Genomic DNA, 26,292 nt, shown 5'->3' on the forward strand with positions numbered 1-26,292 from the left:
GGAGAGAAAGGCGCGGCGCTCTGGGTGCTTCTCGTGGACTTGCGTGTCCCCACTCTTGGTGGAGTCCTGAGCCCGGGTACCTGTGAATGTGATCTTATTTGGAAACTGGTGTCTCTGCAAATACAATCAAGTTAAGATGAGGTCATCCGTCTGGGGCCTAATCCAGGGTGAGTGAGTGAAAGCCGCTCAGTCGTGTCCGACTCTTTGCGACCTCATGGACTATACAGTCCATGGAATTCTCCAGGCCAGAATACTGGAGTGGGTCGCCTTTTCCTTCTCCAAATTCAGGGTGACTGGTGTCCTTATAGGAAGAGAAGAACGCCGCACGAAGACAGACGAGAGCAAGCAGCCGCGGCTCAGGAGTGCCGAGGACCAACAGCCACCGTCAGCAGCAAGGAAGGAGTCTCCCTCACGGGTTTCCCAGGGCTCACGGCCCTGCCAGCACTTTGTCAGACTTCTGCCTCCCAGAGCTAGGAGACAATGCAGTTCCGTGGTTACCAGTCACCTGGTTTGTGGTTCTCTGTTCTGGCAACCCTAGGGGACAGTACACCAGGTTGAAAGGGGGCCAGTCAGATTCCTTTCAGATTAGAGGTGAAGGGAGAAAGAGAGGGATTCAGGCTGACTCAGGGATGAGGAAGGTGCAAGTGGGGTGGGTTTTGTAGGGCATACTCAGGAGTTCCATTTGAGGCAGTAGGTAGTTATTAGTAGCATAACATAACTGTAAATAGGAGAACAAAATTTGGTGAAAAAAGTAGATTTGAAAATTGTATATTTACAGTGATTAGATCCACTTTCAATAGAGCTCTAAGGCAAAACCTGAAAATTAAAAATAAAAATGCTTTGCTTCCTGTGTTAAGGTGGTAGGATTATGGATTTTTTTTTTCCCTTAAAAATGTTTCCCTCTAAATAACGATTTAGGCTATCTGAATACCGAAAAATTTGTAAATAATAACAAGGAAATCGAATCTTCAAATTAACGCACATGTACAGTTTTAAAAAGCAAAACCAGGCATTGAGAAAATAATGACATACAAACACAGTAATCAAAAGGCACAAAGGGAAAAGTTAAAGATTTTTAAAGGCTGGTAACATGTGTTGAGTTTATTCTTTTGCTCCCAGGCTTCATTAAGTTTCTGCTAAGGTGTTGTTTTCTCTAATGTCCCTCCCTACAGAGTTCTAATAAAGCCTGATACTTGTGGTTTTAACACACAAGCCGTTTTGGTGGGAACAGTGCATCCACACAGTCTCAGGATCTGAATGTCATGGACGTCAGCCAGCTGCTGGACTTGAGTCACAATATAAACACTGAGCTAGCACCAGATCTTTCTAAAAGTTAATGTATCAGCTTTTAAGAACTAATGTATCATTAAATGAATAGCTGGGGACACTCAGGGCACAGAGGTCAAGGACATCAAGCCCTGACACGTGCCCCAGGCTGCAAGTCACAGGACGGCCTTGCTGTAGCCCACACTAGCCTGTATTAGCAGGAGACACTCCCACCTCCTCACCCTGAGCCTGAACTGCTGTCGTGAAAATCTCCTAACCCTGGATATGGTTGTCTGCTGTCAGTTGGGCCCACTTTGGGTCACCCACTTGTTAGTAATTGGGTGATAGTAATGAGTGTAATCGGAGAAGGCAATGGCAACCCACTCCAGTGTTCTCGCCTGGAAAATCCCATGGACAGGGGTGCCTGATGGGCTGCGGTCTATGGGGTCGCACGGAGTCGGACACAACTGAAGCAACTTAGCAGCAGCAGCAGCAGCAGTAATGAGTGTAATTGCATTCATCTCCCACGCTAGTCAGGTCATGCTTAAAATGCTAGGCTTCAGCATTATGTGAACCGAGAACTTCTAGATATCCAAGCTGGGTTTGGAAAAGGAAGATGAACCAGAGATCCAACTGCCAACATTCACTGGATTATAGAGAAAGCAAGGGAATTTCAGAAAAACATCTATCTCTGTTTCATCAACTATACTAAAGCCTTTGACTATGAGGTTCATGACAAACTGTGGAAAGCTCTTAGAGAGATGGGAAAACCAGACCATCTTACCTGTCTCCTGAGAAACCTGTATGTGGGTCAAGGAGCGACAGTTAGAACCCTGTATGGAACAACTGACTGGTTCAGGATTGAGAAAGGTGTACGACTGGGCTGTCTGCTGTCACCCTGTTAGTTTAACCTATATGCTGAGCACATCATGAGAAATGCTGGGCTGGATGAGTTACAAGCTGGAATCAAGACAGGAGGGAAAAAAAAAAAACAAAAAACAACCACAGATATGCGATGATACCACTCTAATGGCAGAAAGTGAAGAGGAACTAAAGTGCCTCTTAATGAGGATGAAGGAGGACAGTGAAAGAGCCAGCTTAAGACTAAATATTTTTTAAAAACTAAGATCGTGGCATCTGGCCCCATTACTTCATGGCAAATAGAAGGGGAAAAGGTGGAAGTAGTGACAGATTTCCTCTTCTTGGGCTCTAAAGTCACTGCGATGGTAACTGTAGCCATGAAATCAGAAGGCGATTACTTCTCGGCAGGAAACCTAGACAGTGTGTTGAAAAGCAGAGACATTACTCTGCTGACAAAGGTCAGTATAGTCAAGGCTATGGTCTTCCCAGTGGTCACATACAGTTGTGAGAGCTGGACCATAAAGAAGGCAGAACGCCAAAGAACTGATGTCTTCAAACTGTAGTGCTGGAGAAGACTCCTGAGAGTCTCTTGGACAGCAGGGAGATCAACCAGCCAATCTTAAGGGAAATCAACCCTGAATATTCACTAGAAGGACTGGGGCTGAAGCTGAAGCTCCAGAATTTTGCTCATCTGATATGAACAGACGACTCATTGGAAAAGTCCCTGATGCTGGGAAAGATTGAAGGCAGGAGGAGAAGAGGGCATCAGAGGATGAGATGGCTGGAAGGCATCACCGATGCAAGGAACATGAACTTGGCAAACTTCCGAAGATGGTGAGGGACAGGGAGGCCTGGCGTGCTGCAGTCCATGGGGTCACAAAGAGTCGGACACGACTGGGAGACCGAACAACAACTCCCCACCTCCAACCTCCTCACCCTGAGCCCCAGCTGCTGTCTTGAAAATCTCCCAACCCTGGATACGGCTGTCTGCGGACAGCTAGCTGGGTCGACTTCAGGTTACCCACTTGTTAGTGTTGCTGCAGTGAAAAGGAAAAAAAAGAGGAATGAGGTTTTTTTCTTTCCCTTTCCTGAGAACAAAGAAGATAAAAAGAACAGTGAGCCGGCCTGAACACTCCTAGTTTTGTGTGTGTGTGTGTTTTTTTAACTTTAACTGCTCCTAACTCTGCATGTCTCTAAGTTTGCTTTCCTGCCCCCTAATTCTTCAGGAATTACACACATCACACCTATTTTCCTTTGATTCTAAGCTAAATATATCCTGGATCTGGTGTTTACCTTACAACACCCTTCCCCTTGTAGTTACACATTGGAAAGAAGGCTGCACAGCCCCCGAACCGCCAGACTCAACCACTGGGCTACTGATGCCGGTCTTCAAAACAATACAGAGGAAGAAATCGAGATCCTGTCACCTAGGTTCCTCACTACTGACTCCTGACTGCGAGCCCTCATCTTATATGAGGCCCTAGATTCTTCATGGAGGTGGGGCACAGTTCCTGAGGGATCAGCCGGCTGTGTCCCCCTCTCTGCTAGCTTAAACCCACCTTTCTATTTCCTCCAAATTCTGTCTCTGGAATTGTTTATTTGGCTTCGGTGGGTAGAGAAAGCCAAGATTTCGCCAGCAACAGTGTCCCTTCCACAGAAAGAGCTGCTGATCTATCTGACGTCCGTGTTCCAGGCCACTGACAGTACCACAGTGATGAGTGGGCAGGTCACTGTACCCAAAAGCCTAAAACTCGGACACTACCCCTCTCTGGAATTTCTGAGCCCAGTCATCTCTGTTCTTCAGAGAGACACTTGGGTGTGCTGGTCCCATATTAGACTGGGGAGAGACCAGAAGCTTTGCTTGGGCCTAAAGTCTAAGCCACATACTCCAATCTCACCTTCTTTTCCCCAAGAATGTTCTAGAACAGGGTATCCAATATTGAATCAGGTGTTAATAAAGTTGCACAGAAGAAGCTCTTTTAATTGACCACCACTTAACCAACTTCTGATTAATCATTGCTTTTCATTCCCTCTGAAAAATATGGGACCTGATGCCCAGAACATGCTAAATGCTCAAGGCTGTTGGAATAGCTGTGTTTTCAAATACCTGTGCACATCTCTCGTTGGCTGGGCTGCATGCTTATAAAGCAGCCTCGGAGGAATACATGCCCCAGAGCACCTGGGTACTTTTCCTATTGACTCGCTGCATGCTTATTCAGTTCTCGAAATGTGGTAGTGACTTAGCTGCAACAATCCTCACTTGAGAACTTGTTGTTTTTCAGTCGCTCAGTCGTGTCTGACTCTTTGTGACACCATGGACTGCAGCACGTCAGGGATCCCTGTCTTTCACCATCTCCCAAAGCTCACTCAAACTCATGTTCATTGAGTCAGTGATGTCATCCAACCATCTCATCCTCTGTCATCCCCTTCTCCTCCTGCCCTCAGTCTTTCCCAGCATCAGGGTCTTTTACGATGAGTTGGCTCTTTACATGAGGTGGCCAAAGTATTGGAGCTTCAGCTTCAGCATCAGTCCTTCCAAAGAATAATCAGGGTTGATTTCCTTTGTGATTGACTGGTTGGATCTCCTTGCAGTCCAAGGGACTCTCAAGTCTTCAGCACCACAGTGCAAAAGCATCAATTCTTCAACACTCAGCCTTCTTTATGGTCCAACTCTCACATCCATATATATCTACCAGAAAAACCATAGCTTTGACTATATGGACTTTTGGCGGCAAAGTGATACCTCTGCTTTTTATTATGCTGTCTAGATTTGTCATAGCTTTTCTTCCAAGGAGCAAGTGTCTTTTAATTTTATGGCTGCAGTCACCATCCACAGTGATTTTGGAGCTCAAGAAAATAAAATCTGTCAGCGTTTCTACTTTTTGCCCATCCATTTGCCATGAAGTGATGGGACTTATTTCATGGCACATGGGATTAAGTGCCATGATCTTAGTTTTTTGAAAGTTGAATTTTAAGCCAGCTTTTCCACTTTCCTCTTTCACCTTCATCAAGACACTCTTTAGTTCCTCTTAACTTTCTGCCTCTAAAGTGGTATCATCTGTATATCTGAGGTTGTCGATATTTCTCCCAGCAATCTTGATTCCAGCTTGTGAGTCATCTAGCCCAGCATGATGTACTCTGCATTTAAGTTAACTAAGCAAGTGACAATATACAGCCTTGATGTAGTCCTTTCCCAGTTTTGAATCAATCTGTTTTTCCATGTCCAGTTCCAACTGTTGATTCTTGTCCTGCATATAGGTTTCTCAGGAGACAGATAAGATGGTCTGGTATTGCCATCTCTTTAAGAATATTCCACAGTTTGCTGTGTTCCACACAAAGACTTAAGCGTAGTCAATGAAGCAGAAGAAATATTTGGAATTCCCTTGCTTTTTCTATCATCCAGTGGATGTTGGCAATTTGATCTCTGGTTCCTCTGCCTTTTCTAAATCCAACTTGTACATCTGGAAGTTCTCAGTTCATGTACTGCTGAAGCCTGGCTTGAAGGATTTTGAGCATAATCTAACTGGCATGTGAAATGAGTGCAATTGTATGGTAATTTGAACACTCTTTGGCATTGCCTTTCTTTGGGATTGGAATGAAAACTGACCTTTTCCAGTCCTGTGGCCAGTGCTGAGAACTTGTTAGGAATGCAAATTCTCAGGCTCCACTCCAGACATACTATATCAGAAACTCTGTGTATGGGGCCCAGGAATATATGCTTTAGTAAGTTCTCTAGGTGACACTGATGCATGTCAAAATTTTAAAATCATTGTTAAAGTGAGTCAAAGTTATTTTTATTTCCAAACCTCTATGTGCTATTTGTACACCTTTTTGTAATTAATTGAAATACTATAAAAACTAATTAAATATATAAGCAAGCACTAAAACAGATCGAATTTTTTAAAAATAAAAACCAAGTGGAGAGCTTTTGGCACTTAAATGCAACTTGCTAACTAAAATTGCTCTAGAACCAGGCATAGATGAAACATGTAAAAGACTAGGGAAATTTTCATAAAAATTTTACAGATTCTGCCCTTAGACTGCTTTATAGAAGTCTTCAAATTCTTGCTCCAATTTAAAGAAATCAAAGTTGAAAATGATAGACAACATATTATGGGTATGTTTATGCAAGAAAGATGTTTTTAAATCATATTTTTAAAATGAACTTAAAATTAGTAATTTTTAGAAGTTTTATTAAAAGCATATTTATGTGTTCTGAAGAAAATGTAAACACTTCAGGTAGGTTTGGATATGCACTTTTCATGATTCTGCTCTTTAGCTGATGTCACAGGACAAGAAGGTTTCTCCTGGACTCTGATTTTCCTGCTGGTTTTGCTTTTCATGTGCACAGCTCTCTGGGAGAACCGAAGGGGAGAGGAGAGACTGGCAAGGCAGGATTCAAGCATTCCTGGGTCCAAGATCCTGGCCTGCAAAACCTAAAGGTGTCAAAATCCCACTTTGATTTGAAGGCCACCTACTGGCTCTCCGCCAGGCCTCTGAGGACAGCAGATGAGGCCATTGTGAGACGTGGAGGAGCCCACGTGAACCAAAAGCTTCCTAAGGCTGAGAGAGTTCCAGTCCATTCAATGCTGTCATCCTTTGCTGCATGTTTTAGGTTCTTTGCACAATTTCCTTAGATGTAAAATTGTACTTATAAAAAGACGCCAAGTTTAGGGGGAGGATGTATGGAGGTGATCGGTGTGTGTAACTCAAGAGATCCTCTGTTGTTCCAAGTCCTCTCCTACTTCAACAAAAACCTTCCTTGGTCATTCTGCCTGAGACAAGCAAAAAGAGTAAGTCTCTGGCTGCAGTTCTTTGCCCTGCTGGATCACAGAGTGCTAAGATCTCGGGGTTGGAAGCCAGTCTTGCTGTGTTCAATCTCTGCCTAACATGCGAGAAAGTGCTCAGCTGTTTCCAAGGATGAACCGTATTTGGTGCAAGGTTCAAGAAAATTAGAGATATCAAGGGAACATTTCATGCAAAGATGGGGTCGATAAAGGACAGAAATGGTATGGACCTAACAGAAGCAGAAGATATTAAGAAGAGGTGGCAAGAATACACAGAAGAACTGTACAAAAAAGATCTTCACGACCCAAATGATCACGATGGTGTGATCACTGACCTAGAGCCAGACATCCGGGAATGTGAAGTCAAGTGTGCCTTAGAAAGCATCACTACGAACAAAGCTAGTGGAGGTGATGGAATTCCAGTTGAGCTATTCCAAATCCTGAAAGATGATGCTGTGAAAGTGCTGCACTCAATATGGCAGCAAATCTGGAAAACTCAGCAGTGGCCACAGGACTGGAAAAGGTCAGTTTTCATTCCAATCCCAAAGAAAGGCAATGCCAAAGAGTGTTCAAATTACCATACAATTGCACTCATTTCACATGCCAGTTAGATTATGCTCAAAATCCTTCAAGCCAGGCTTCAGCAGTACATGAACTGAGAACTTCCAGATGTACAAGTTGGATTTAGAAAAGGCAGAGGAACCAGAGATCAAATTGCCAACATCCACTAGATCACAGAAAAAGCAAGGGAATTCCAAATATTTCTTCTGCTTCATTGACTACGCTAAAGTCTTTGTGTGGAACACAGCAAACTGCGGAATATTCTTAAAGAGATGGCAATACCAGACCATCTTATCTGTCTCCTGAGAAACCTATATGCAGGACAAGAATCAACAGTTGGAACTGGACATGGAACAGACTGGTTCCAAATAGGAAAAGGAATACGTCAAGGCTGTATATTGTTACCTTGCTTATTTAACTTATACGCAGAGTACATTATGAGAAACGCTGGACTGGAAGAAACACAAGCTGGAATCAAGATTGCCGGGAGAAATATCAATAACCTCAGATATGCAGATGATACCACCCTTATGGCAGAAAGTGAAGAGGAACTCAAAAGCCTCTTGATGAAAGTGAAAGAAGAGAGTGAAAAAGTTGGCTTAAAGCTCAACATTCAGAAAACTAAGATCATGGAATCTGGTCCCATCACCTCATGGGAAATTGATGGGGAAACAGTGGAAACAGTGTCAGACTTCATTTTTCTGGGCTCCGAAATCACTGCAGACGGTGATTGCAGCCATGAAATTAAAAGACGCTTACTCCTTGGAAGGAAAGCTATGACCAACCTAGACAGCATATTCAAAAGCAGAGACATTACTTTGCCAACAAAGGTCCGTCTAGTCAAGGCTCTGGTTTTTCCAGTGGTCATGTATGGATGTGAGAGTTGGACTGTGAAGAAAGCTGAGTGCCAAAGAATTGATGCTTTTGAACTGTGGTGTTGGAGAAGACTCTTGAGAGTCCCTTGGACTGCAAGGAGATCCAACCAGTCCATCCTAAAGGAGATCAGTCCTGGGTGTTCTTTGCAAGGACTGATGCTAAAGCTGAAACTCCAGTACTTTGGCCACCTCATGGGAAGAGTTGACTCATTGGAAAAGACTCTGATGCTGGGAGGGATTGGGGGCAGGAGAAGAAGGAGACGACAGAGGATGAGATGGCTGGATGGTATCACCGACTCGATGGACATGAGTTTGGGTGAACTCCGAGAGTTGGTGATGGACAGGGAGGCCTGGCGTGCCGAAATTCATGGGGTTGCAAAGAGTCGGACACGATTGAGTGACTGAACTGAACTGAACTGAACTGAATAAAGCCTAAGATTGACAGTCTCTGATTTATAATCTAGTTGAATTCCAAGGTCTCCTCAGCAGGGATTAGTCTGCAAAGAGGATGGCCTTACTAGAAACAGGATATTTTAAAGAGTAGCATTTGGGTTTGTTAGGTTGTTGATGACAGAGTAAGAAAAACCAAATATGTCAATTAGAGAAACTGTAGAACCAATTTACTTGCTGAGTATATATAAGATACACGCACAGTCAGCTTCACAAACCTCTTTCCCAGGGCATGACTGGATTCCTATATGTAGGAGTTTAAAACTCAGAGAAAGTTTCCTATTGATTTTGATAATAATAGGGAAATGTTCCAGGCTGAATGTCCCATCCTAAATTCATTTGTTGAAGTCCTAAATCCCCAGTTGGTCAGTTGGTGACTGCATTCGGAGAAAGGACCTTTAAAGAGGTAATTAAGTTAAAATGTGGCCATTAAGGTGGGTGCTAATCCAATCTGACTGGTGTCCTCAGGAGAAATGGAAATTTAGACACACACACAGAGGCACCAAGGATGCCTGGGCGCTGAGCAAAGACCGCATGCAGAAGCAGCAAGCCAAGGAGAGAGACCTCAAAAGAAGTCAACCCTGCTGACATGAGGACTTTGCACTTCTAACCTCCAGAACTGGGGAAATAAACTTCTATCGCCACTCACTCTGTAGTAGTTTGTTATGGCAGCCCTCACAAACTAAGGCATGGAGAAATCTTTGCATTCATGGGAGATCAAGCTTGAAGCATGAGGAGTAAGCTGATGAAGTAAAAATTTGACTTTCAATATAAAGATTGATCCTCTCATCCCTTGTCACCAACTTAAATATCAGCCATCAGGTGGCGCTAGGGGTAAAGAACCTGCCTGCCAGTGCAGGAGACGTAAGAGACGCAGGTTCCAGCCCTGGGTTGGGAAGATTCTCTCCTGGAGGAGGGCATGGTAACCCACTCCAGTATTCTTGCCTGGAGAATCCCATGGATAGAGAAGCCTGGTGATCTACAGTCCATAGGGTTGCATAGAGTCAGACTCGACTGAAGCCACTCAGCATTCCCTTCTCATTGAAGGTGACTGGTATAGAAGAATATAGAAGGAAAGTTTTGAAGGCAGCAGTAGCAGCAGGCTAAATACCAGTGCTGTGCGCCACCATCATTCGAGGTATGGGTCTCAATGTGATTTTTCAAACGCACCACATGTTTGATGCATTATTACATGCAAGCATTCATGAGAAGATAAAAATTCATAAAAGATGCAGATTCAACTAATGTGTGTCAGTTGCCCATGTATAGTACAGTTCCAAGTGCTTGCCATATACATAACATTTTTAATTGGAGTACAGTTGACTTAAAATGTGTGTTGGTTTCAGGTGTACAGCAAAGTGAATCAGTTATACACATATCCACTCTTTTTTAGATTCTTTTCCTATAGAGGTCTCTACAGAGTAGTGAGGCTTTCCATGTATTACCTCATCTCACCCTCACAACAACCCTTGGAGGTAGGTTTTGTTATCCTCAATTTACAGATGAAGTCTGTGAAACAGACAGGTGAAGACACCTATAAAATATAAAATACCTACTTCAAAGGATGGTCTCAGTTATATATAAATTCACACAGGTCCTGGAATTTAGTAACATTAAAGGAGTATTACTTATTTTTATCACATTGCCTGCCTAATAAAATAAGGTTTGAATTTGGGAGTAAAGAGATACCTTAATACCATTCAGTTGCTCCACGATCATTTACTGAACCATTACTGTGTGTCAGGCATTGTGCTAAACCCTGGATGTAATGACGAGCAAAGAGCATCATAAGCTAGTAAGTCATCTTTGAAGAAAGGCAGGAAGGAGAGGCCAAGCCTTCAGTGGTGATTATCTCCATGGAGTGAAATTCAGGAGGAATGTCTTTCAGGTTTTGAGTTTATATAAATCTGGGCTTTATATGTGGGCTTCCCACATAGCTCAGTTGGTAAAGAATCCACCTGCAATGTGGGAGACCCCGGTTTGATTCCTGGGTCAGGAACATCCCCTAGAGAAGGGATAGGCTACCCACTCCAGTATTCTTGGGCTTCTCTTGTGGCTCAGTTGGTAAACAATATGCCTGCAATGCAGAAGACCTGGGCTCAATTCTTGGGTCGGGAAGATCCCCTGGAGAAGGGAAAGGCTACCCACGCCAGTATTCTGGCCTGGAGAATTCCATGGACTGTACAGACCATGGGGTCAGCAGAGTTGGACACTACTGAGCAATTTTCGCTTTCACATCTGGATGTACTCTGATTTTTTTTAATAAACAAAAATTGATTTTGTAATTTAGAAACCAATCAAGGGGAAAAGCTTTTTTTAGAAAAACAAATGCTTGAGATTATGATTAGTCAATCTTAGTTAATGATTCAAGAAAAACATTTTGCAAGTCTACTCTGTGAAAGATGAAAATTAAAGGAATTGGCTTCTGCACCTTCTTCACCCCAAGGGTTTACAGTCTGCTTGGGCAGGTAAGATGCAAACAGGACCCAAGTTACCCCAAAAGACAAGGCAGTAAGTAAACACCAGGAGAGCAAGTACAGCAAAAAATTCACCCCAAAGACAGAGCTTAATTAAGGCAATTTGCTAACCAAAATTACTCTAGAACCAGGCATAGATGAAAAATGTAAAGGACCAGGAAATTTTTCATAAAAATGTACAGACTCTGCCCTTAAACTGCTTTACAGAAGCCTAAGGTTGTTTGAAAAATGTACAGTTTTGGATGGAAATTAACACAGCTTTAGTGGAAGCTGTTGGGTTACAAATACCAAGACTCCACTAAAGCAAAATGAGGGCTTTCTTTAGTGAGTAATCCACCCTTGATCACCTGAATGTTGAAACAAATTCAGTTCTATCCAGAGTTAAATGAGCAGTTAGAAAAAATGGAACTCTAGCACTTGAAGGTAAGGTTCCACTAACTCAGAAAGTGTGGAAATGTTGGCTAAAAGGCCCTGCGCCTGGCTCAGAACTGACTCCTCCTGCAGTCACAGTCATAATTCTGGGATGAGTCAAAGTACTCCCGTGGGGTCCACCCACCAGTAGCTGGCCATGGTGAATTTCTACCGAACCTCCTCAAATGAGGTCAGATTTGCTGTCCCCACTTTCTCACCCCCTCGCCGCTCCCCCCTGAAATCTGCCCTTTACCTCACCCCTCTTGATCATTAGCAATGGCCTCCTGGTCATTTTTGTGTCCCTAATGCCTAGCAGAGTGCCTGGCAGAGAGTCTGGAAATGTCGGCTGAGATGAATTACCAATGACTCAACTCGGTGGCTTTTTCTCTAAGTTCTGTTCCATTTGGCCTCGCTGGGGCATGACACTAATATTGACCTGGCCTAGAAATTCTCTTTCGCATCCTAGTCCATGACTTCTGGTTCTCCCGCCCATCTCTCCCCAATTCTCCGTCCCCACCTTAGGCGGTTCCTTCGCAGATATCCTCCCTGCCCCCACGTCCCCCTCTTGCTCCCTGCACATTGTGACTGAGCCCAAGGCTCAGGCTTCACTCTCTCCTAACTCCACACTTCATGGCATCCAGGAAACAATGATGGTGATCACATGTGTTGTAATAACAATTAACAGCAACAATTGCCCAAGTGTATTAGGAACTGTACTTGTTATCTTATTTAATCCCACCAACTCTGTGATGTAGGTATTACTACTCTGTGTTACAGATGAGAATAACCAAGGCTCAGAAATAAAAGACAGATGACTACCAAGTAGCAGAACTAGGATTTGAGCCCAGGTCTTACTGTGTTGAAGGTCCAGACACTTTCAAAACAAACACAGAAGTGAATGCTGGAAATGGAAATTCAGAAGGAAAGGGCTGTGCTGCCTCCTGCCTGCTCCGCTGGTCCCACCCTCTCCTCCTGGCATCGGTGTGGCCTCTGTTCCCTCTCCTCGTGTCCTTGCAGGTGTCCCATCTCAGCTTGAAACCCACCGAATCCTCATTATCTTCTCTAAGAAATCTGTTCCCAGGACTCCCCTGGTGGTTCAGGGGTTAAAAATCTGCCTTCCAATACCGGGGATCAGGTTTGATCCCTGGATGGAGGGATCCCATATTTCTCGGGGCAACTGCTGAGTCTGCGTGCCACAACTAGAGGGTCCATGCAACAAAGAGCCCACATGCAGCAACTCAGGCCTGACACAGCCCGAAATGAAAACATTAAAAAAAAAAATCTGTTTCCATCACTCTTTCATCACTCTCACCATCACTCTCGAATCATGGCAGCTCAAACCCGGGATTTGATCGTGACTTTTCCTCCTCCTCTTTATCAATCGCACCTTCTTTCATTCCTGCACCTCTTTTCATTTCTCAACCCCTTCCTTCTCTCTGCATTTTTACAGTCGCTACTCAAACCTGGCCCTGGTCACCCTCCACCAGAGGACTATCATAGTCTCCTAATCGGTCTTTCCAGCCCTCTTTCTTCCTCCTGGAATCCATCCTGCCCTGCACCATGAGACTGAGTTTTCTAAAATGAGGCTTTGCCTTTATCCATCCCAATCAGAAACCTTTTAGTGTCTTTTTATCAGAGATAAAGTTCAGACTCTTCAGCCTGGTGTTCAAAGCCTTGAATATTCTGGTTCCACTTGATGTCTTCAACTTCATCTCCTGCTTTGCACCTGCAGGAATTCTCCACTTCAGCAGAGCTAGCCTTTTCAGTTGTTTGAGTCAGGCTGGCTTTAACTAGGATGACCTTATAATCTCTCATTCAGAATGGAATCCCCTTCAAAGTAAGAGAGAGTGTTATTGAGAACTGAGCCAACAGTCATAAACTGGGATCCCTCTGGATGAACTGGGATTATGGTCCCACAGTCATATTGTTCTCTGCCCATCCACATCCAGACCACCCAGAGCAGGGGCTAAAGGAAGGCTCCCAGGGTCCCTAGCAGCCTCTGCTTCTCCTCTGAATTTCCTGCTGTAATAACACCTGGTCTTGCCATCTTCGACAAGTCCCTTCATACTGGTGTCTTCAGGTTATAGCCTTATTCTCGCGGTGACCGTCTCTCTCTTATCTACTAGATCTCTGTCTGCAGCCCTCCCCCACCCCCCCACCCCACACACACGTGGTCTCAGTCCTCAAGCCTCGAGAGCACAGCCTCCTCTACACGATCGCTGCCCTTCATGTCTCCCCTCGCCTTGGACATCTGTCAGTCGCTACCCTTCCTTCCGCACCCAGATCTTCCCCACGCTGGCCCTGAGGATTCCCTCCTCCCTGACCTCCTGGAGCCTCTGTTATTAACATCTCCATCATTTGCTCTGTACTCAGCACAGCCTCACAGAGCAGCAATTGACACTTTGGCATTGTGTTCAGTCTCCTAACCAAAGTAACTGGTGACAGAGGTCCATGGCACTCAGTCATCACACACTCAGCTTCTAACGGGTCAAATATTCGGTTGACGAGGATGAGGATAACATCTGATGGATGAGGCCGGGGTCACGTATAGTCTCTCCTGTTCTCCCCGTCTTCGGCTTGACCCCGGCTCCGAGGAAGGCGGACATTCTTTCATGCTGACGGCGGCAGCGAGAGCAAAGCACGTTCTAACAAACAGCCAAGGACAGCTCCCAGGCAACCACAGCTTCCCTCTCATGCTTGCCGCTCTTCAGTAAATGTCACACTCCAGAAGTCTCAGCAAAAGCCTTAGAGACTCAAAGGCTCTCCACTACAGAGGACCTTTAGACAATTATTTGGCAACATCCAAAGAACTGGGCTTCTCACTGCCTTCCAGTTTCTCAAGGGCCACGGCAGGTCCCCTGCCCCAGCCCTGGCTCCAACTGCCCCTGACCCTTGTCACGCACACAAGCTCTGGGCCTGCCCTGCTCCTTCCCTCACCCTAAGTTCCCAGACACCCTGGCCTTGTTTCCTGAAGCTCATCCCCTGGCCTTATTTCCAACAGTGGAATTTCCTTCTGACCCAACAGCACCCAAAGTTTCTACCCATTTAACAACTGGTAAGGGAAAAATCGGACTTCCCCGATGGCTCAGTGGGTAAAGAATCCGCCTGCCATGCAGAAGACCTGGGCTCAATCCCTGGGTCGGGAAGATCCCCTGGAGGACAAAATGGCAACCCACCCCAGTATTCTTGCCTGGAGATTCCCACAGACAGAAGAGCGTGGTGGGCTACAGTCCATGGTTGCAAAGAGTCAGACATGACTAAGTGACTAACCACACAAGGAAAAGTATGTGAAACAAGATAGAGCGTATGACCTCATTTTGTTAAGCATTAACAAAATGTCTAGAAGTAGATATTTCTGTGAGTCTAGGCACCCCACTCCAGTACTCCTGCCTGGAAAATCCCATGGATGGAGGAGCCTGGTGGGCTACAGTCCATGGGGTTGCTAAGAGTCGGACACGACTGAGAGACTTCACTTTCACTTTTCACTTTCATGCATTAGAGAAGGAAATGGCAACCCACTCCACTGTTCTTGCTTAGAGAATCCCAGGGACAGGGGAGCCTGGTGGGCTGCCATCTGTGGGGTCACACAGAGTCGGACATGACTGAAGTGACTTAGCAGCAGCAGCAGCAGCAGAAAATACAACAAGCGTTCTATGAAGACCTACAAGACCTTTTAGAACTAACACCCAAAAAAGATGTCCTTTTCATTGCAGGGGACTGGAATGCAAAAGTAGGAAGTCAAGAAACACCTGGAGTAACAGGCAAATTTGGCCTTGGAATATGGAATGAAGCAGGGCAAAGACTAATAGAGTTTTGCCAAGAAAATGCACTGGTCATAACAAACACCCTCTTCCAACAACACAAGAGAAGGCTCTATACATGGACATCACCACATGGTCAACACCGAAATCAGACTGATTATATTCTTTGCAGCCAAAGATGGAGAAGCTCTATACAGTCAACAAAAACAAGACCAGGAGCTGACTGTGGCTCAGATCATGAACTCCTTATTACCAAATTCAGACTTAAATTGAAGAAAGTAGGGGAAACCACTAGACCATTCAGGTATGACCTAAATCAAATCCCTTATGATTATACAGTGGAAGTGAGAAATAGATTTAAGGGCCTAGATCTGATAGATAGAGTGCCTGATGAGCTATGGAATGAGGTTCGTGACATTGTACAGGAGACAGGGATCAAGATCATCCCCATAGAAAAGAAATACAAAAAAGCAAAATGGCTGTCTGGGGAGGCCTTACAAATAGCTGTGAAAAGAAGAGACGCGAAAAGCAAAGGAGAAAAGGAAAGATATAAACATCTGAATGCAGAGTTCCAAAGAATAGCAAGAAGAGATAAGAAAGCCTTCTTCAGCGATCAGTGCAAAGAAATAGAGGAACAACAGAATGGGAAAGACTGGAGATCTCTTCAAGAAAATCAGAGATACCAAAGGAATATTTCATGCAAAGATGGTCTCGATAAAGGACAGAAATGGTATGGACCTAACAGAAGCAGAAGATATTAAGAAGAGATGGCAAGAATACACAGAAGAACTGTACAAAAAAGATCTTCATGACCCAGATAATCATGATGGTGTGATCACTGACCTAGAGCTAGACATCCTGGAATGTGAAGTCAAGTGGGCCTTAGAAAGCATCACTATGAACAAAGCTAGTGGAGGTGATAGAATTCCAGTTGAGCTATTCCAAATCCTGAAAGATGATGCTGTGAAAGTGCTGCACTCAATATGCCAGCAAATTTGGAAAACTCAGCAATGGCCACAGGACTGGAAAAGGTCCGTTTTCATTCCAATCCCAAAGAAAGGCAATGCCAAAGAATGCTCAAACTACCGCACAATTGCACTCATCTCACACACTAGTAAAGTAATGCTTAAAATTCTCCAAGCCAGGCTTCAGCAATATGTGAACCGTGAACTTCCTGATGTTCAAGCTGGTTGTAGAAAAGGCAGAGGAACCAGAGATCAAATTGCCAACATCTGCTGGATCATGGAAAAAGCAAGAGAGTTCCAGAAAAACATCTATTTCTGCTTTATTGACTATGCCAAAGCCTTTGACTGTGTGGATCACAATAAACTGTGGAAAATTCTGAAAGAGATGGGAATACCAGACCACCTGATCTGCCTCTTGAGAAATTTGTATGCAGGTCAGGAAGCAGCAGTTAGAACTGGATATGGAACAACAGACTGGTTCCAACTAGGAAAAGGAGTTCGTCAAGGCTGTATATTGTCACCCTGTTTATTTAACTTATATGCAGAGTACATTATGAGAAATGCTGGGCCGGAAGAAGCACAAGCTGGAATCAAGACTGCCGGGAGAAATATCAATAACCTCAGATATGTAGATGACACCACCCTTATGGCAGAAAGTGAAGAGGAACTAAAAAGCCTCTTGATGAAGGTGAAAGTGGAGAGTGAAAAAGTTGGCTTAAAGCTCAACAACTAAGATCATGGCATCCGGTCCCATCACTTCATGGGAAATAGATGGGGAAACAGTGTCAGACTTTATTTTTCTGGGCTCCAAAATCACTACAGATGGTGACTGCAGCCATGAAATTAAAAGACGCTTACTCCTTGGAAGGAAAGTTATGACCAACCTAGATAGCATATTCAAAAGCAGAGACATTACTTTGCCAACAAAGATCCATCTAGTGAAGGCTCTGGTTTTTCCTGTGGTCGTGTGTGGATGTGAGAGTTGGACTGTGAAGAAGGCTGAGAGCCAAAGAATTGATGCTTTTGAACTGTAGTGTTGGAGAAGACTCTTGAGAGTCCCTTGGACTGCAAGGAGATCCAACCAGTCCATTCTGAAGGAGATCAGCCCTGGGATTTCTTTGGAAGGAATGATGCTAAAGCTGAAACTCCAGTACTTTGGCCACCTCATGGGAAGAGTTGACTCATTGGAAAAGACTCTGATGCTGGGAGGGGTTGGGGCAAGAGGAGAAGGGGACGACAGAGGATGAGATGGCTGGATGGCATCACTGACTCAATGGACGTCTCAGTGAACTCTGGGAGTTGGTGATGGACAGGGAGGCCTGGCGTGCTTCGATTCATGGGGTTGCAAAGAGTCGGACACAACTGAGCGACTGATCTGATCTGATAATAGTGATTTTTTTGTCTAACTTCCTCAATGAAAATAGGTACTTGCATAATAAAAATTAATGTAGTGAAAAAAAAAGGCGGGGGGTGGTGTTTCCAGATTGACTTCTTGTTTTGCAGTGTTAATGGATGTGGTACCCTGCTACCTTTCATGGTCACCACAGACAGAATAAGGAGGATAAAACAACTCTAAGGCTTAGGAGACCAATTCCACTATGGACTTCTGATGAGGGTGGTTTTCATCTCCATCAGTGTGTAAAAACAAGCAAACCAATCCATTTTATTCTCATGATCACCTGCAAAGAATAGGCCACCACCTATACTTTTTTTTTCCACCTATACTTTTGTTTTGTTGCTTTTCCCTTCCACATTCCCAGCTAAGAATCACAGTGTACTGGAAAGCGCAAGTTCTATGTGCAAAAACAAATCATCATTTCCTGTTGTGGGAAGCAAGACAGAACAGGTCCTCTGAAAACAACGGAATAGGGAACAAGAAATGGAGGATTTAGACTTAGAAAAGGAAGGCTCCAGTTCTGATGCCAATCAAGTCCTTTTCCTTCCTTTCCTTATGGATTGTCTGCCTCATAAGTACCCTACTCAGCTTGTTGAACACCTACTATGCCAGGCACTGTTCGCTGGTGGAAAGACGAATGAGTCTGTGCAAGTTTAAAGGGCTTTGCAGACAAGCTGGGAGGTGCCACATGCATATTAGGGATTCACTGGTCTGCCCTATAGGTGCCGAGGAAAACCATTACCCATCACGGAAGAAATGAGATGCCACCCCACTCCTCACGGCCCCTGACATATGGAGTTGCCTGAGTGGGAAGCCACTCAGCTGACTGCAAGCGGTGCCTGTGGTTCCAAGTATTGTGCTTGAGACTTCTTAGCTGGGGCCAGTGTTGGAGGCTGCTGTTTGTTTTCTGGTCTTCCCTATACCTCAAATGGTAAAGAATCTGCCTGCAACGCAGGAGGCCTGGGTTCAATCCCTGGGTCAGGAAGATCCTCTGGAGAAAGGCATGGCAATCTACAAGAGTGTTCTTGCCTGAAGAACCCCATGGACAGAGGAGCCTGGTGGGCTATAGTCCGTGGGACCGCAAAGAGTCGGACACGACTGAGCAACTAACACTAACATTACAACTACCCACAGCTGGCCTCTCACAGCTGGCGGTCCCCAGGACCGTCTCTGAACTGCAGATCCACGCTTAGAAGAAAGGCTGCCCACCTTTTTGAGGTGCCACTCAGCAACATCACCCATCACCACCTGACCTGGCGTATAATACCTGAGCTCTACTGAAGGCAGACCAGCCCAGACACCCGCTCCAAACTGAATGCAAATCCGCCCAGTCCTTGCCAAGGGAAGCAGTAATGGATTGATCTATTAACATAGATTATCATAAATACGCTTCTTGCTGAGGACCCAGACTGGGAAAATGCTAAGCTCAGCCACAAACGAAGTCTTTAAAATTCAAATGGTGACTAACAACTAGGACAGAGAACTGGGAGCACTTGGTTGAAACTCAAAGGAGAGCAACTGGCTATGTGGACTCCCCTCTCGCTTCCCTCCTGGTGTTTCCCCATCAGGCAAGGCTGGACAGGACACTCACGCTCACACCGTTTTCCGTCCGTGGCCAGGGCGTAGCCACTGTAGCACTGGCAGACGAAGGAGCCCAGCAGGTTCACGCAGAGCTGCTCACAGCCGTGGTCGTCCGCTGCACACAGGTCCTGGACTGGGGCAAAGCGGCATCATTAGAACTTGGCTCAGAAGGAGGTGACTCTTGGCACAGGGCCGTCAATGAGCGACTCTACAGCACTTAGCAAAATAACTCTTGACTGAAAGCGATATAAGAAATTTTGGAACATTTTGGAAATTTTGGAAAACAGGAAAAAAATAGAAAAGAAAATTCAACTGTAATCTCCCCACCTGCAGTCCTACCATCCAGAGACTACCTCTGTTAATAGTTGGGTGAGTTTCTATGTATGTAAGGGCTTCCTAGGTGGTGTAGTGGTAAAGAATCCGGCTGCCAAGGCAGCAGATGCAAGAGATGGGGGTTCGATCCCTGGCTTGAGAAAATCCCCTGGAGTAGGAAATGGAGTAGGAACCACTCCAGTATTCTTCCCTGGAAAATCCCATGGCTAGAGGAGCCTGGCGGGCTATCGTCCATGGGGTCACAGAGAGACAGATGTGACTGAGCACACACAGCCACTTATGTACACATAAAAGCATATTTTTCAAAGTTGGAATTTTTCTTCTCTATTAAATGCATTAGAAAATTTAAAATTAACATCAATATGTATTTTTCTCATGTCAAGGAGAGTGGTGGACGGTTCTTGAGGATTGAAATTATCATGAGCAGGCCTTTGTGCTTGTCCGAATCAAGTACCATCCGTATTTTCTGAGAACCTAAAGGCTTTGTAATCAGTCTCACCAATGTACACACCTACGTACATAGTCTCAACAAGACCATTTGGCGCTGTCTTTGACATTTTGCAGAAGCTGGGAAAGAGCACGGTGAAAAGACCTGCTGCCCCACCAAAAACACGGCAGGTCCGGAAGAGCCCCTTATTTTCAAGTCTGTATCGGTCTCTTTGGACATACTTTCTCCCATTCCATTTCTCTATCAGAAGGATGTTTGAAAATCCTTTTTGTGTTCTATTTATGCACCCCAGTAATAAAGGAGGAAAATGGGAAGCCAGAAGAATTTAGGTAGAGATAACAAAGATAGGGGGCTTCCCTGGTAGCTCAGATGGTGAAACGTCTGCCTGCAATGCAGGAGACCTGGGTTCGATTCCTGGGTCGGGAAGATCCCCTGGAGAAGGAAATGGCAATCCACTCCAGCACTCTTGCCTGGAAAATCCCATGGACGGAGGAGCCTGATAGGCTACAGTCCATGGGGTCGCAAAGAGTCGGACACGACTGAGCAACAAAGATAGGGAGAAATCAATGTATGGTCTGAAGTGAAGTGAAGAGAAAGTCATGCAGTCACATCTGACTCTTGGTGACCCCATAGGATTGTAGCCCACCAGGCTCTTCTATGGTGATTAACAACGCTATTCCAGTCAAATATTTATTATGTGCCCACAAAGTGCTGAGCTCTGGCTCTTTATTCCAATGCAGTGTAAGAATACACTCACAGTAGAGCATTTACTGCCATAGAACTAAGAATATATCAGAGGATGAAAAGCTTAAAGGCATTTTTAATCCTTCATCGACTCAGTCTCCCCTTTGAAGAAATTGGCTGACGTTATGACAGTATTTCTCGGCAAGGATAACGACTTGGTTTCATAACTAGTTCTTTCAGTGACTTTACCATTAAAGTTCAAGAAAATCAGAGAGCATTAAAGCGATTGAATACATTAAAAAATTTTTCTTCCTCTGGTTAAAAGTTATCACTGTGACAGCTATGGTAAAAACTTAATTCACTAGAAAGTTTGATTTATCCCTGAATACAATGACTACACTTTAATGTAACCTCCTAGGTCTTTGAGTTTTATAGTTTATTACACTTTTTGATAAATGTAAAATATCAAATTGATAAAAAGATAAAAGCTGACATATTTAGCACCTCTATCAAATGCATTAATTTTTTTTAAATGGAAGCTACATCATAAGATTAAAAAACATTTAGGTCTAAAATTCCACAAAGAAGGATTCTGGTTTTAAAATGCTAAAAGAATTATTTTCACTCCTATATCAATGAAGTAGATGAAAAAATTATAGATGCAAATTCCTCTCTTTACCTATCTTATTTCTATCTTATATTTCCAATTGGGAACTCCAATTGATATTTCCCATGGATCCAGATATAGGGAAAATAACAATAATCAAAGATACTTCAGCTCATGCAAAAATCATAGTAAATAATTGAAGAATGACAAAATTCACAGTTAGTTACAAGCCTAAGCCAGAGATATAAGAAAAATCGGAATCATCAGATACTTTTGATTTATTGAATCAACAAAGCACCTACTCTGTCCCAGGCACTAGGGATGTAGTGTGAACCAACAAAGGGGCTCCTGCCATCACGCAGCTTGTATTCTAAGGGTTAGGAAGGTGAGGTTCTAGGAAGAGCATTTCTGATAAAACCCAGAAGTGGAATTTATCCAAAGAAAACAAAAACACTAATTCAAAAAGATATATGCACCCCTGTGTTCATTGCAACATTATTTACAATAGCCAAGATATGGCAGCAACCTAAGTGCCCATCAACAGATGAATGGATAAAGACGTGCTACGTATAGTCAATGAAATGTTACTCGGCCATAGAAAAGAATGGAATTTTGCCATTTATAACAACGTGGATGAACCCTGAGGGTATTAGGCTAAGTGAAATAAATCAGACAGAGAAAGACAAATACTGTATGATCTCATTCATATGTGGGATCTAGAAAACAAGTGAAGTAACATAACAAAACAGAAACAGATTCATGGATACAGAGAACAAACTGGTGGTTGCCAGAAGGTACAGGTTGGGGATATGGATCAGTGAAGGGGATTAAGAGGTACACATTTCCAGCTATAAAATAAATAAGCCACTGGGATGTAATGTACACATAGGGAATATAATAGGCAATATTGTAACAGCTTAGTATGGTGACAAATCGTAACTGGATTTATTGTGGTGATTGTTTCATAATATACACAGTGGAAATGTAAAACACTGAATCGCTATACTGCATACCTGAAACTAAACTAGTGTGTGTATATATATATATAGGCTTCCCTTGTGGCTCAGCAATAAAGAATCTGCTTGCAATGAAGGAGACTGCCTGGATTGCAGGAGACACCAGTTCAATCCCTGGGTCAGGAAGATCCCTTGGAGAAGGAATTGGGAACCTATTCCAGTATTCTTGCCTGGGAAATCCCACTGACAGAGGAGCCTGGTGGACTACAATCCATGGGGTTGCAAGAGTCAGACGCAACTTAGTGACTAAACAACCACCACCACCATATATATATGTGTGAGTGTTTCTGACTGAAAGAACAGTGAATGTAAAAGGCGTTCATGTTCAGGAGTTCAAAAAGCCTCAAACTAGCCCCGTTTGAGGCTTGGGAGAGCCAGAGTAGCTATCAGATGCACCCTGCTGCTGCTGCTGCTGCTGCTGCTGCTGCTAAGTCCCTTCAGAAGTGTCCGACTCTGTGCGACCCCAGAGACGGCAGCCCACCAGGCTCCCCCGTCCCTGGGATTCTCCAGGCAAGAACACTGGAGTGGGTTGCCAGATGCACCCTAAATAACTAAAATACAAAACAGAACATGCTAGAAATCCACAAGAGAGGTGCTGCCAATACAGTGGGAGTTCAGAACGGGGATGCATTACAGCCAGCCCAAGCTGGATCAATCAGAAGAGGCTGGCAGGCAAGCAAGAGACACGGAGAAAAGAAAGAGGATCCACCCGGAGCTGAGGAGACAGTAAAGGTGCAGAAGTGGAGGGAAAAGTGGACAGATAGGGGAGCTGACCCCCTGTTCTGGGAATTCCAAGGGAAGCAGCAGGAGGGGGGGTGTCGGAAGGACAGCTGACACGGGATGGCAGAGGGCCTGGGAGCAGGCTGCCTGGTCTCAACCCTGCTCATCGGGGGATCACTGAGGGTGAACATCTCAGAAAGGGAGATGGGCCATTTCCCTGACTTGCGCTGTGGAAGAGTAACTTTGGTGGCATCACAGTCTATTTTAGCTCTGGGAAATGGAAAGGATTTAGTGTACGGATAAATGAAAGCCACTTCTTTGGGAACAAAGTGGTAGTTTTCTGACTTCCATGCCAAAGAAGCTTTGGTTTGCGTGTGTGCGGATGGGAAAATCAACTTCTTGACATGAGGACCTTCCACTATCTGTCAGAGCTGCTGGCCACACCCACCGGCTGTCAGTGCATGTCTGTGCACCTCTGACTTTTCCTTCCTGGTGTGTGTGTGTGTGCATGTGTGCGCATGTGTGCGCATGTGTGCATGCTCAGTCATTCAGTTGTGTCCGGCTCTTTGTGACCCCATGGACTGAAGCCCGCCAAGTTCCTCTGTCCATGGAATTTTCCAGGTAAGAATATTGGAGTGGGATGCTATTTCCTACTCCAGGGGATCTTCCGACCCAGGGTTGGAACCCACGGCTCCTGCATTGGCAGGTGGATTCTTCATCACTGAACCACCTGGGAAGCCCTTCCTGGCATGTATCACCATGTTAATTACAAAGGCATTTATGTACTGATGTATATACTGTGTCTCCCTTGCCAGTCTCCCTAATCAGGAGGGGAGCGTCCCTGCACAAACTCCTGATGATGGACAATGACAACCCAGTACACTGGAACAACCAACCCCCAAGTCCCAAGCCCATCTCTGAAGGTGGGGGTGGGAACTTCTCCACCTGGGTCCCGCTGCTCAGCCCCCACAGTTGCTTTGCCTCCTCTCTGTGTCCAGCAGGAACCCTGCCTAACAGTGGTTACCAAGGAGGGGTGAGAGTTTCATTTTTTTCTGTTATTTGTAATTACCTGTTTTTGAATTTTTTAACAAGAGTTTATACCAAGAGCTTTTATAATAATGAAAAAAATCAGTGTTACAAAAGAACCTCTTTGAAAGAAGCATTTTAAAAGCAATGAACCCTGCCAGTGCAGAAGATGAAAGAGACCCAGGTTTGATCCCTGGGTCGGGAAGATCCCTGGAGAAGGAAATGGCAACCCACTCCAGTATTCTTGCCTGGAAAATCCCATGGACAGAGGAGCCTGATGGGGTATGGTTCACAGGGTCACAAAGAGTCAGACACGACTGAAGCAGCTTAGCACACAGACGTAGTAGCCTGAACTACATCTATCCCTCTGCACCCAGTTCCCATTCCCATTTGAAATAGGTTGAAAAATGTAGCTTGTATGAAAGCAGTGAACCAAGATCTTGAAGCAATAATTATCTGTTTTTGAATTTTCTAACAAGAGTTTATACCAAGAGTTTCTATAATAATAAAAAAAAAAAAAATCAAGGGCCGCTTCACCTGACTTGTGCTGTGGAAGAGTAACTTTGGTGGCATCACAGTTTACTTTAGCTCTGCGAAATTGAAAGGATTTAGTGTTTGGGTAAATGAATAATGTGTCTCCCTTGCCAGGCTCCCTAATCAGGAGGGGAGCGTCCCTGCATGAACTCCTGATGGCTGGGCAATGACACCCCAGGACACTGGAACAACCAACCCCCAAGTCCCAAGCCTGTGGCCAATTCCCAATCCCAATTGAAATAGGTTGAAAAACGTGGATGAAAGCAGTGAACCAAGATCTTGAAGCAATAACCATTTTCCCCCCAAGATTTCCCCCCCACAGGGTAGGCAGAGAGGTCATGGAGGTGCTCCTTCCTTCCAGGACGGGACAGCCCTGAAGCCCTGCAGGGTCCCATCCGTCAGGGCAGCAGTGCACCCCCTCGACGGCCCACCAGAACTATCTAGGGGCCCTCGGAAAATACGCCCAGCTCACTGCCTTGAGTCAGGCAGCGGGGGCCAGGGTGCAGGCAGCAGTGTTCCTGAAACTCCCAGATAACCCCAGTGTGCAGCCAGGTTGAGAGTCATTGAAACTCCCAGGTAAAAAGTCCTCATATTCATCCAGGGAAAGACACAAGAGCCAGCCTTTGTCAACTGTCTCCAGGCTCAGATTCTTCTTTTAGACAAATCTCGATTTTTTTTTTCTTTTGCTGTCCTTGGACCTCTCTCCAAGTGTCTGAAAGACCCTGGACACTACGTGAGGGCGTAGAGTGTGGTAGGAACAGGAGGATCACGGCTTGCATTCCAGAAGAACATCCCACAAACAGCAGGCCTGCCAGCTGGCCTCGGGCCTTTCATACTGTTTTTAGAACGTTGGGGATTTATGGCCACTAGTGATCTGTACTGTCCCAAAGGAAACCATTGAGGGATTAATTTAATTAAACAAAGACAAAGGAATAAATACAGACTAGGTTCTGACAAAACAACTTTGTTGTTTTTCTGGCAGTGGTTGCTTTCATTGGAAACAAATACAGATGTTTTTGGATGATTCTTTATTCTTTAGAAAAACAGCACTTCTTTTTCTCACAGTCTGGATTTCAGTGAAAGATGATAAAACTGTGGTGGTGGGGGGGCGGTGTGGAGAGCACTAAATTCAGAGCTCCCATTACCCTTTCAAGCCTTCTCTACCCCATGACTCCCACTCATGACTACTGACTTCAATCTGAAGTCATCTACTCCAGGAAGCCTTCTCCAGGTTGGCGGGGCTTCAGGTTTTCTTCCTCTGGGCTCCTCGAGCTCTCTACACATGGCTCCACTAGAGCACTCATGTATTTATCCCTCAGTATTATCCCACAGTAGGCACTTTGAACTCACAAACCAAAACTTAGTCACAGTATTTATCCCACAGTATTAGAAGGACCTGATCACTAGTCTGACGGCCCCACGGGAAGGTGAGCTGGTATGACTTAGTTTGATTCCCCAGTGTCCTAGCGCGTGGAATTGGTGCCCCATAAGTGTTCATCTGCTGAAAGAACAGTGACAGAGTCCCAACCCCCC

General features: G+C 44.8%; 1 protein-coding gene across 3 annotated transcripts in view; it reads right to left on the reverse strand.

The window, feature by feature from the left end:
- The window catches only part of MATN2 (matrilin 2), a 173,410-nt gene that overhangs the window by 60,004 nt on the left and 87,114 nt on the right, over positions 1-26,292 (reverse strand). For all 3 annotated transcript variants that reach the window (XM_061439294.1, XM_061439292.1, XM_061439293.1), the window contains exon 5: positions 19,402-19,524. In XM_061439294.1, coding sequence (XP_061295278.1) covers positions 19,402-19,524 — 123 coding nt within the window. The remainder of the gene's footprint in view (positions 1-19,401; positions 19,525-26,292) is intronic.

The sequence above is a fragment of the Bos javanicus genome, chromosome 14 (genome assembly GCF_032452875.1).
Source record: "Bos javanicus breed banteng chromosome 14, ARS-OSU_banteng_1.0, whole genome shotgun sequence".
NCBI classification, from domain to species: Eukaryota; Metazoa; Chordata; class Mammalia; order Artiodactyla; family Bovidae; genus Bos; species Bos javanicus.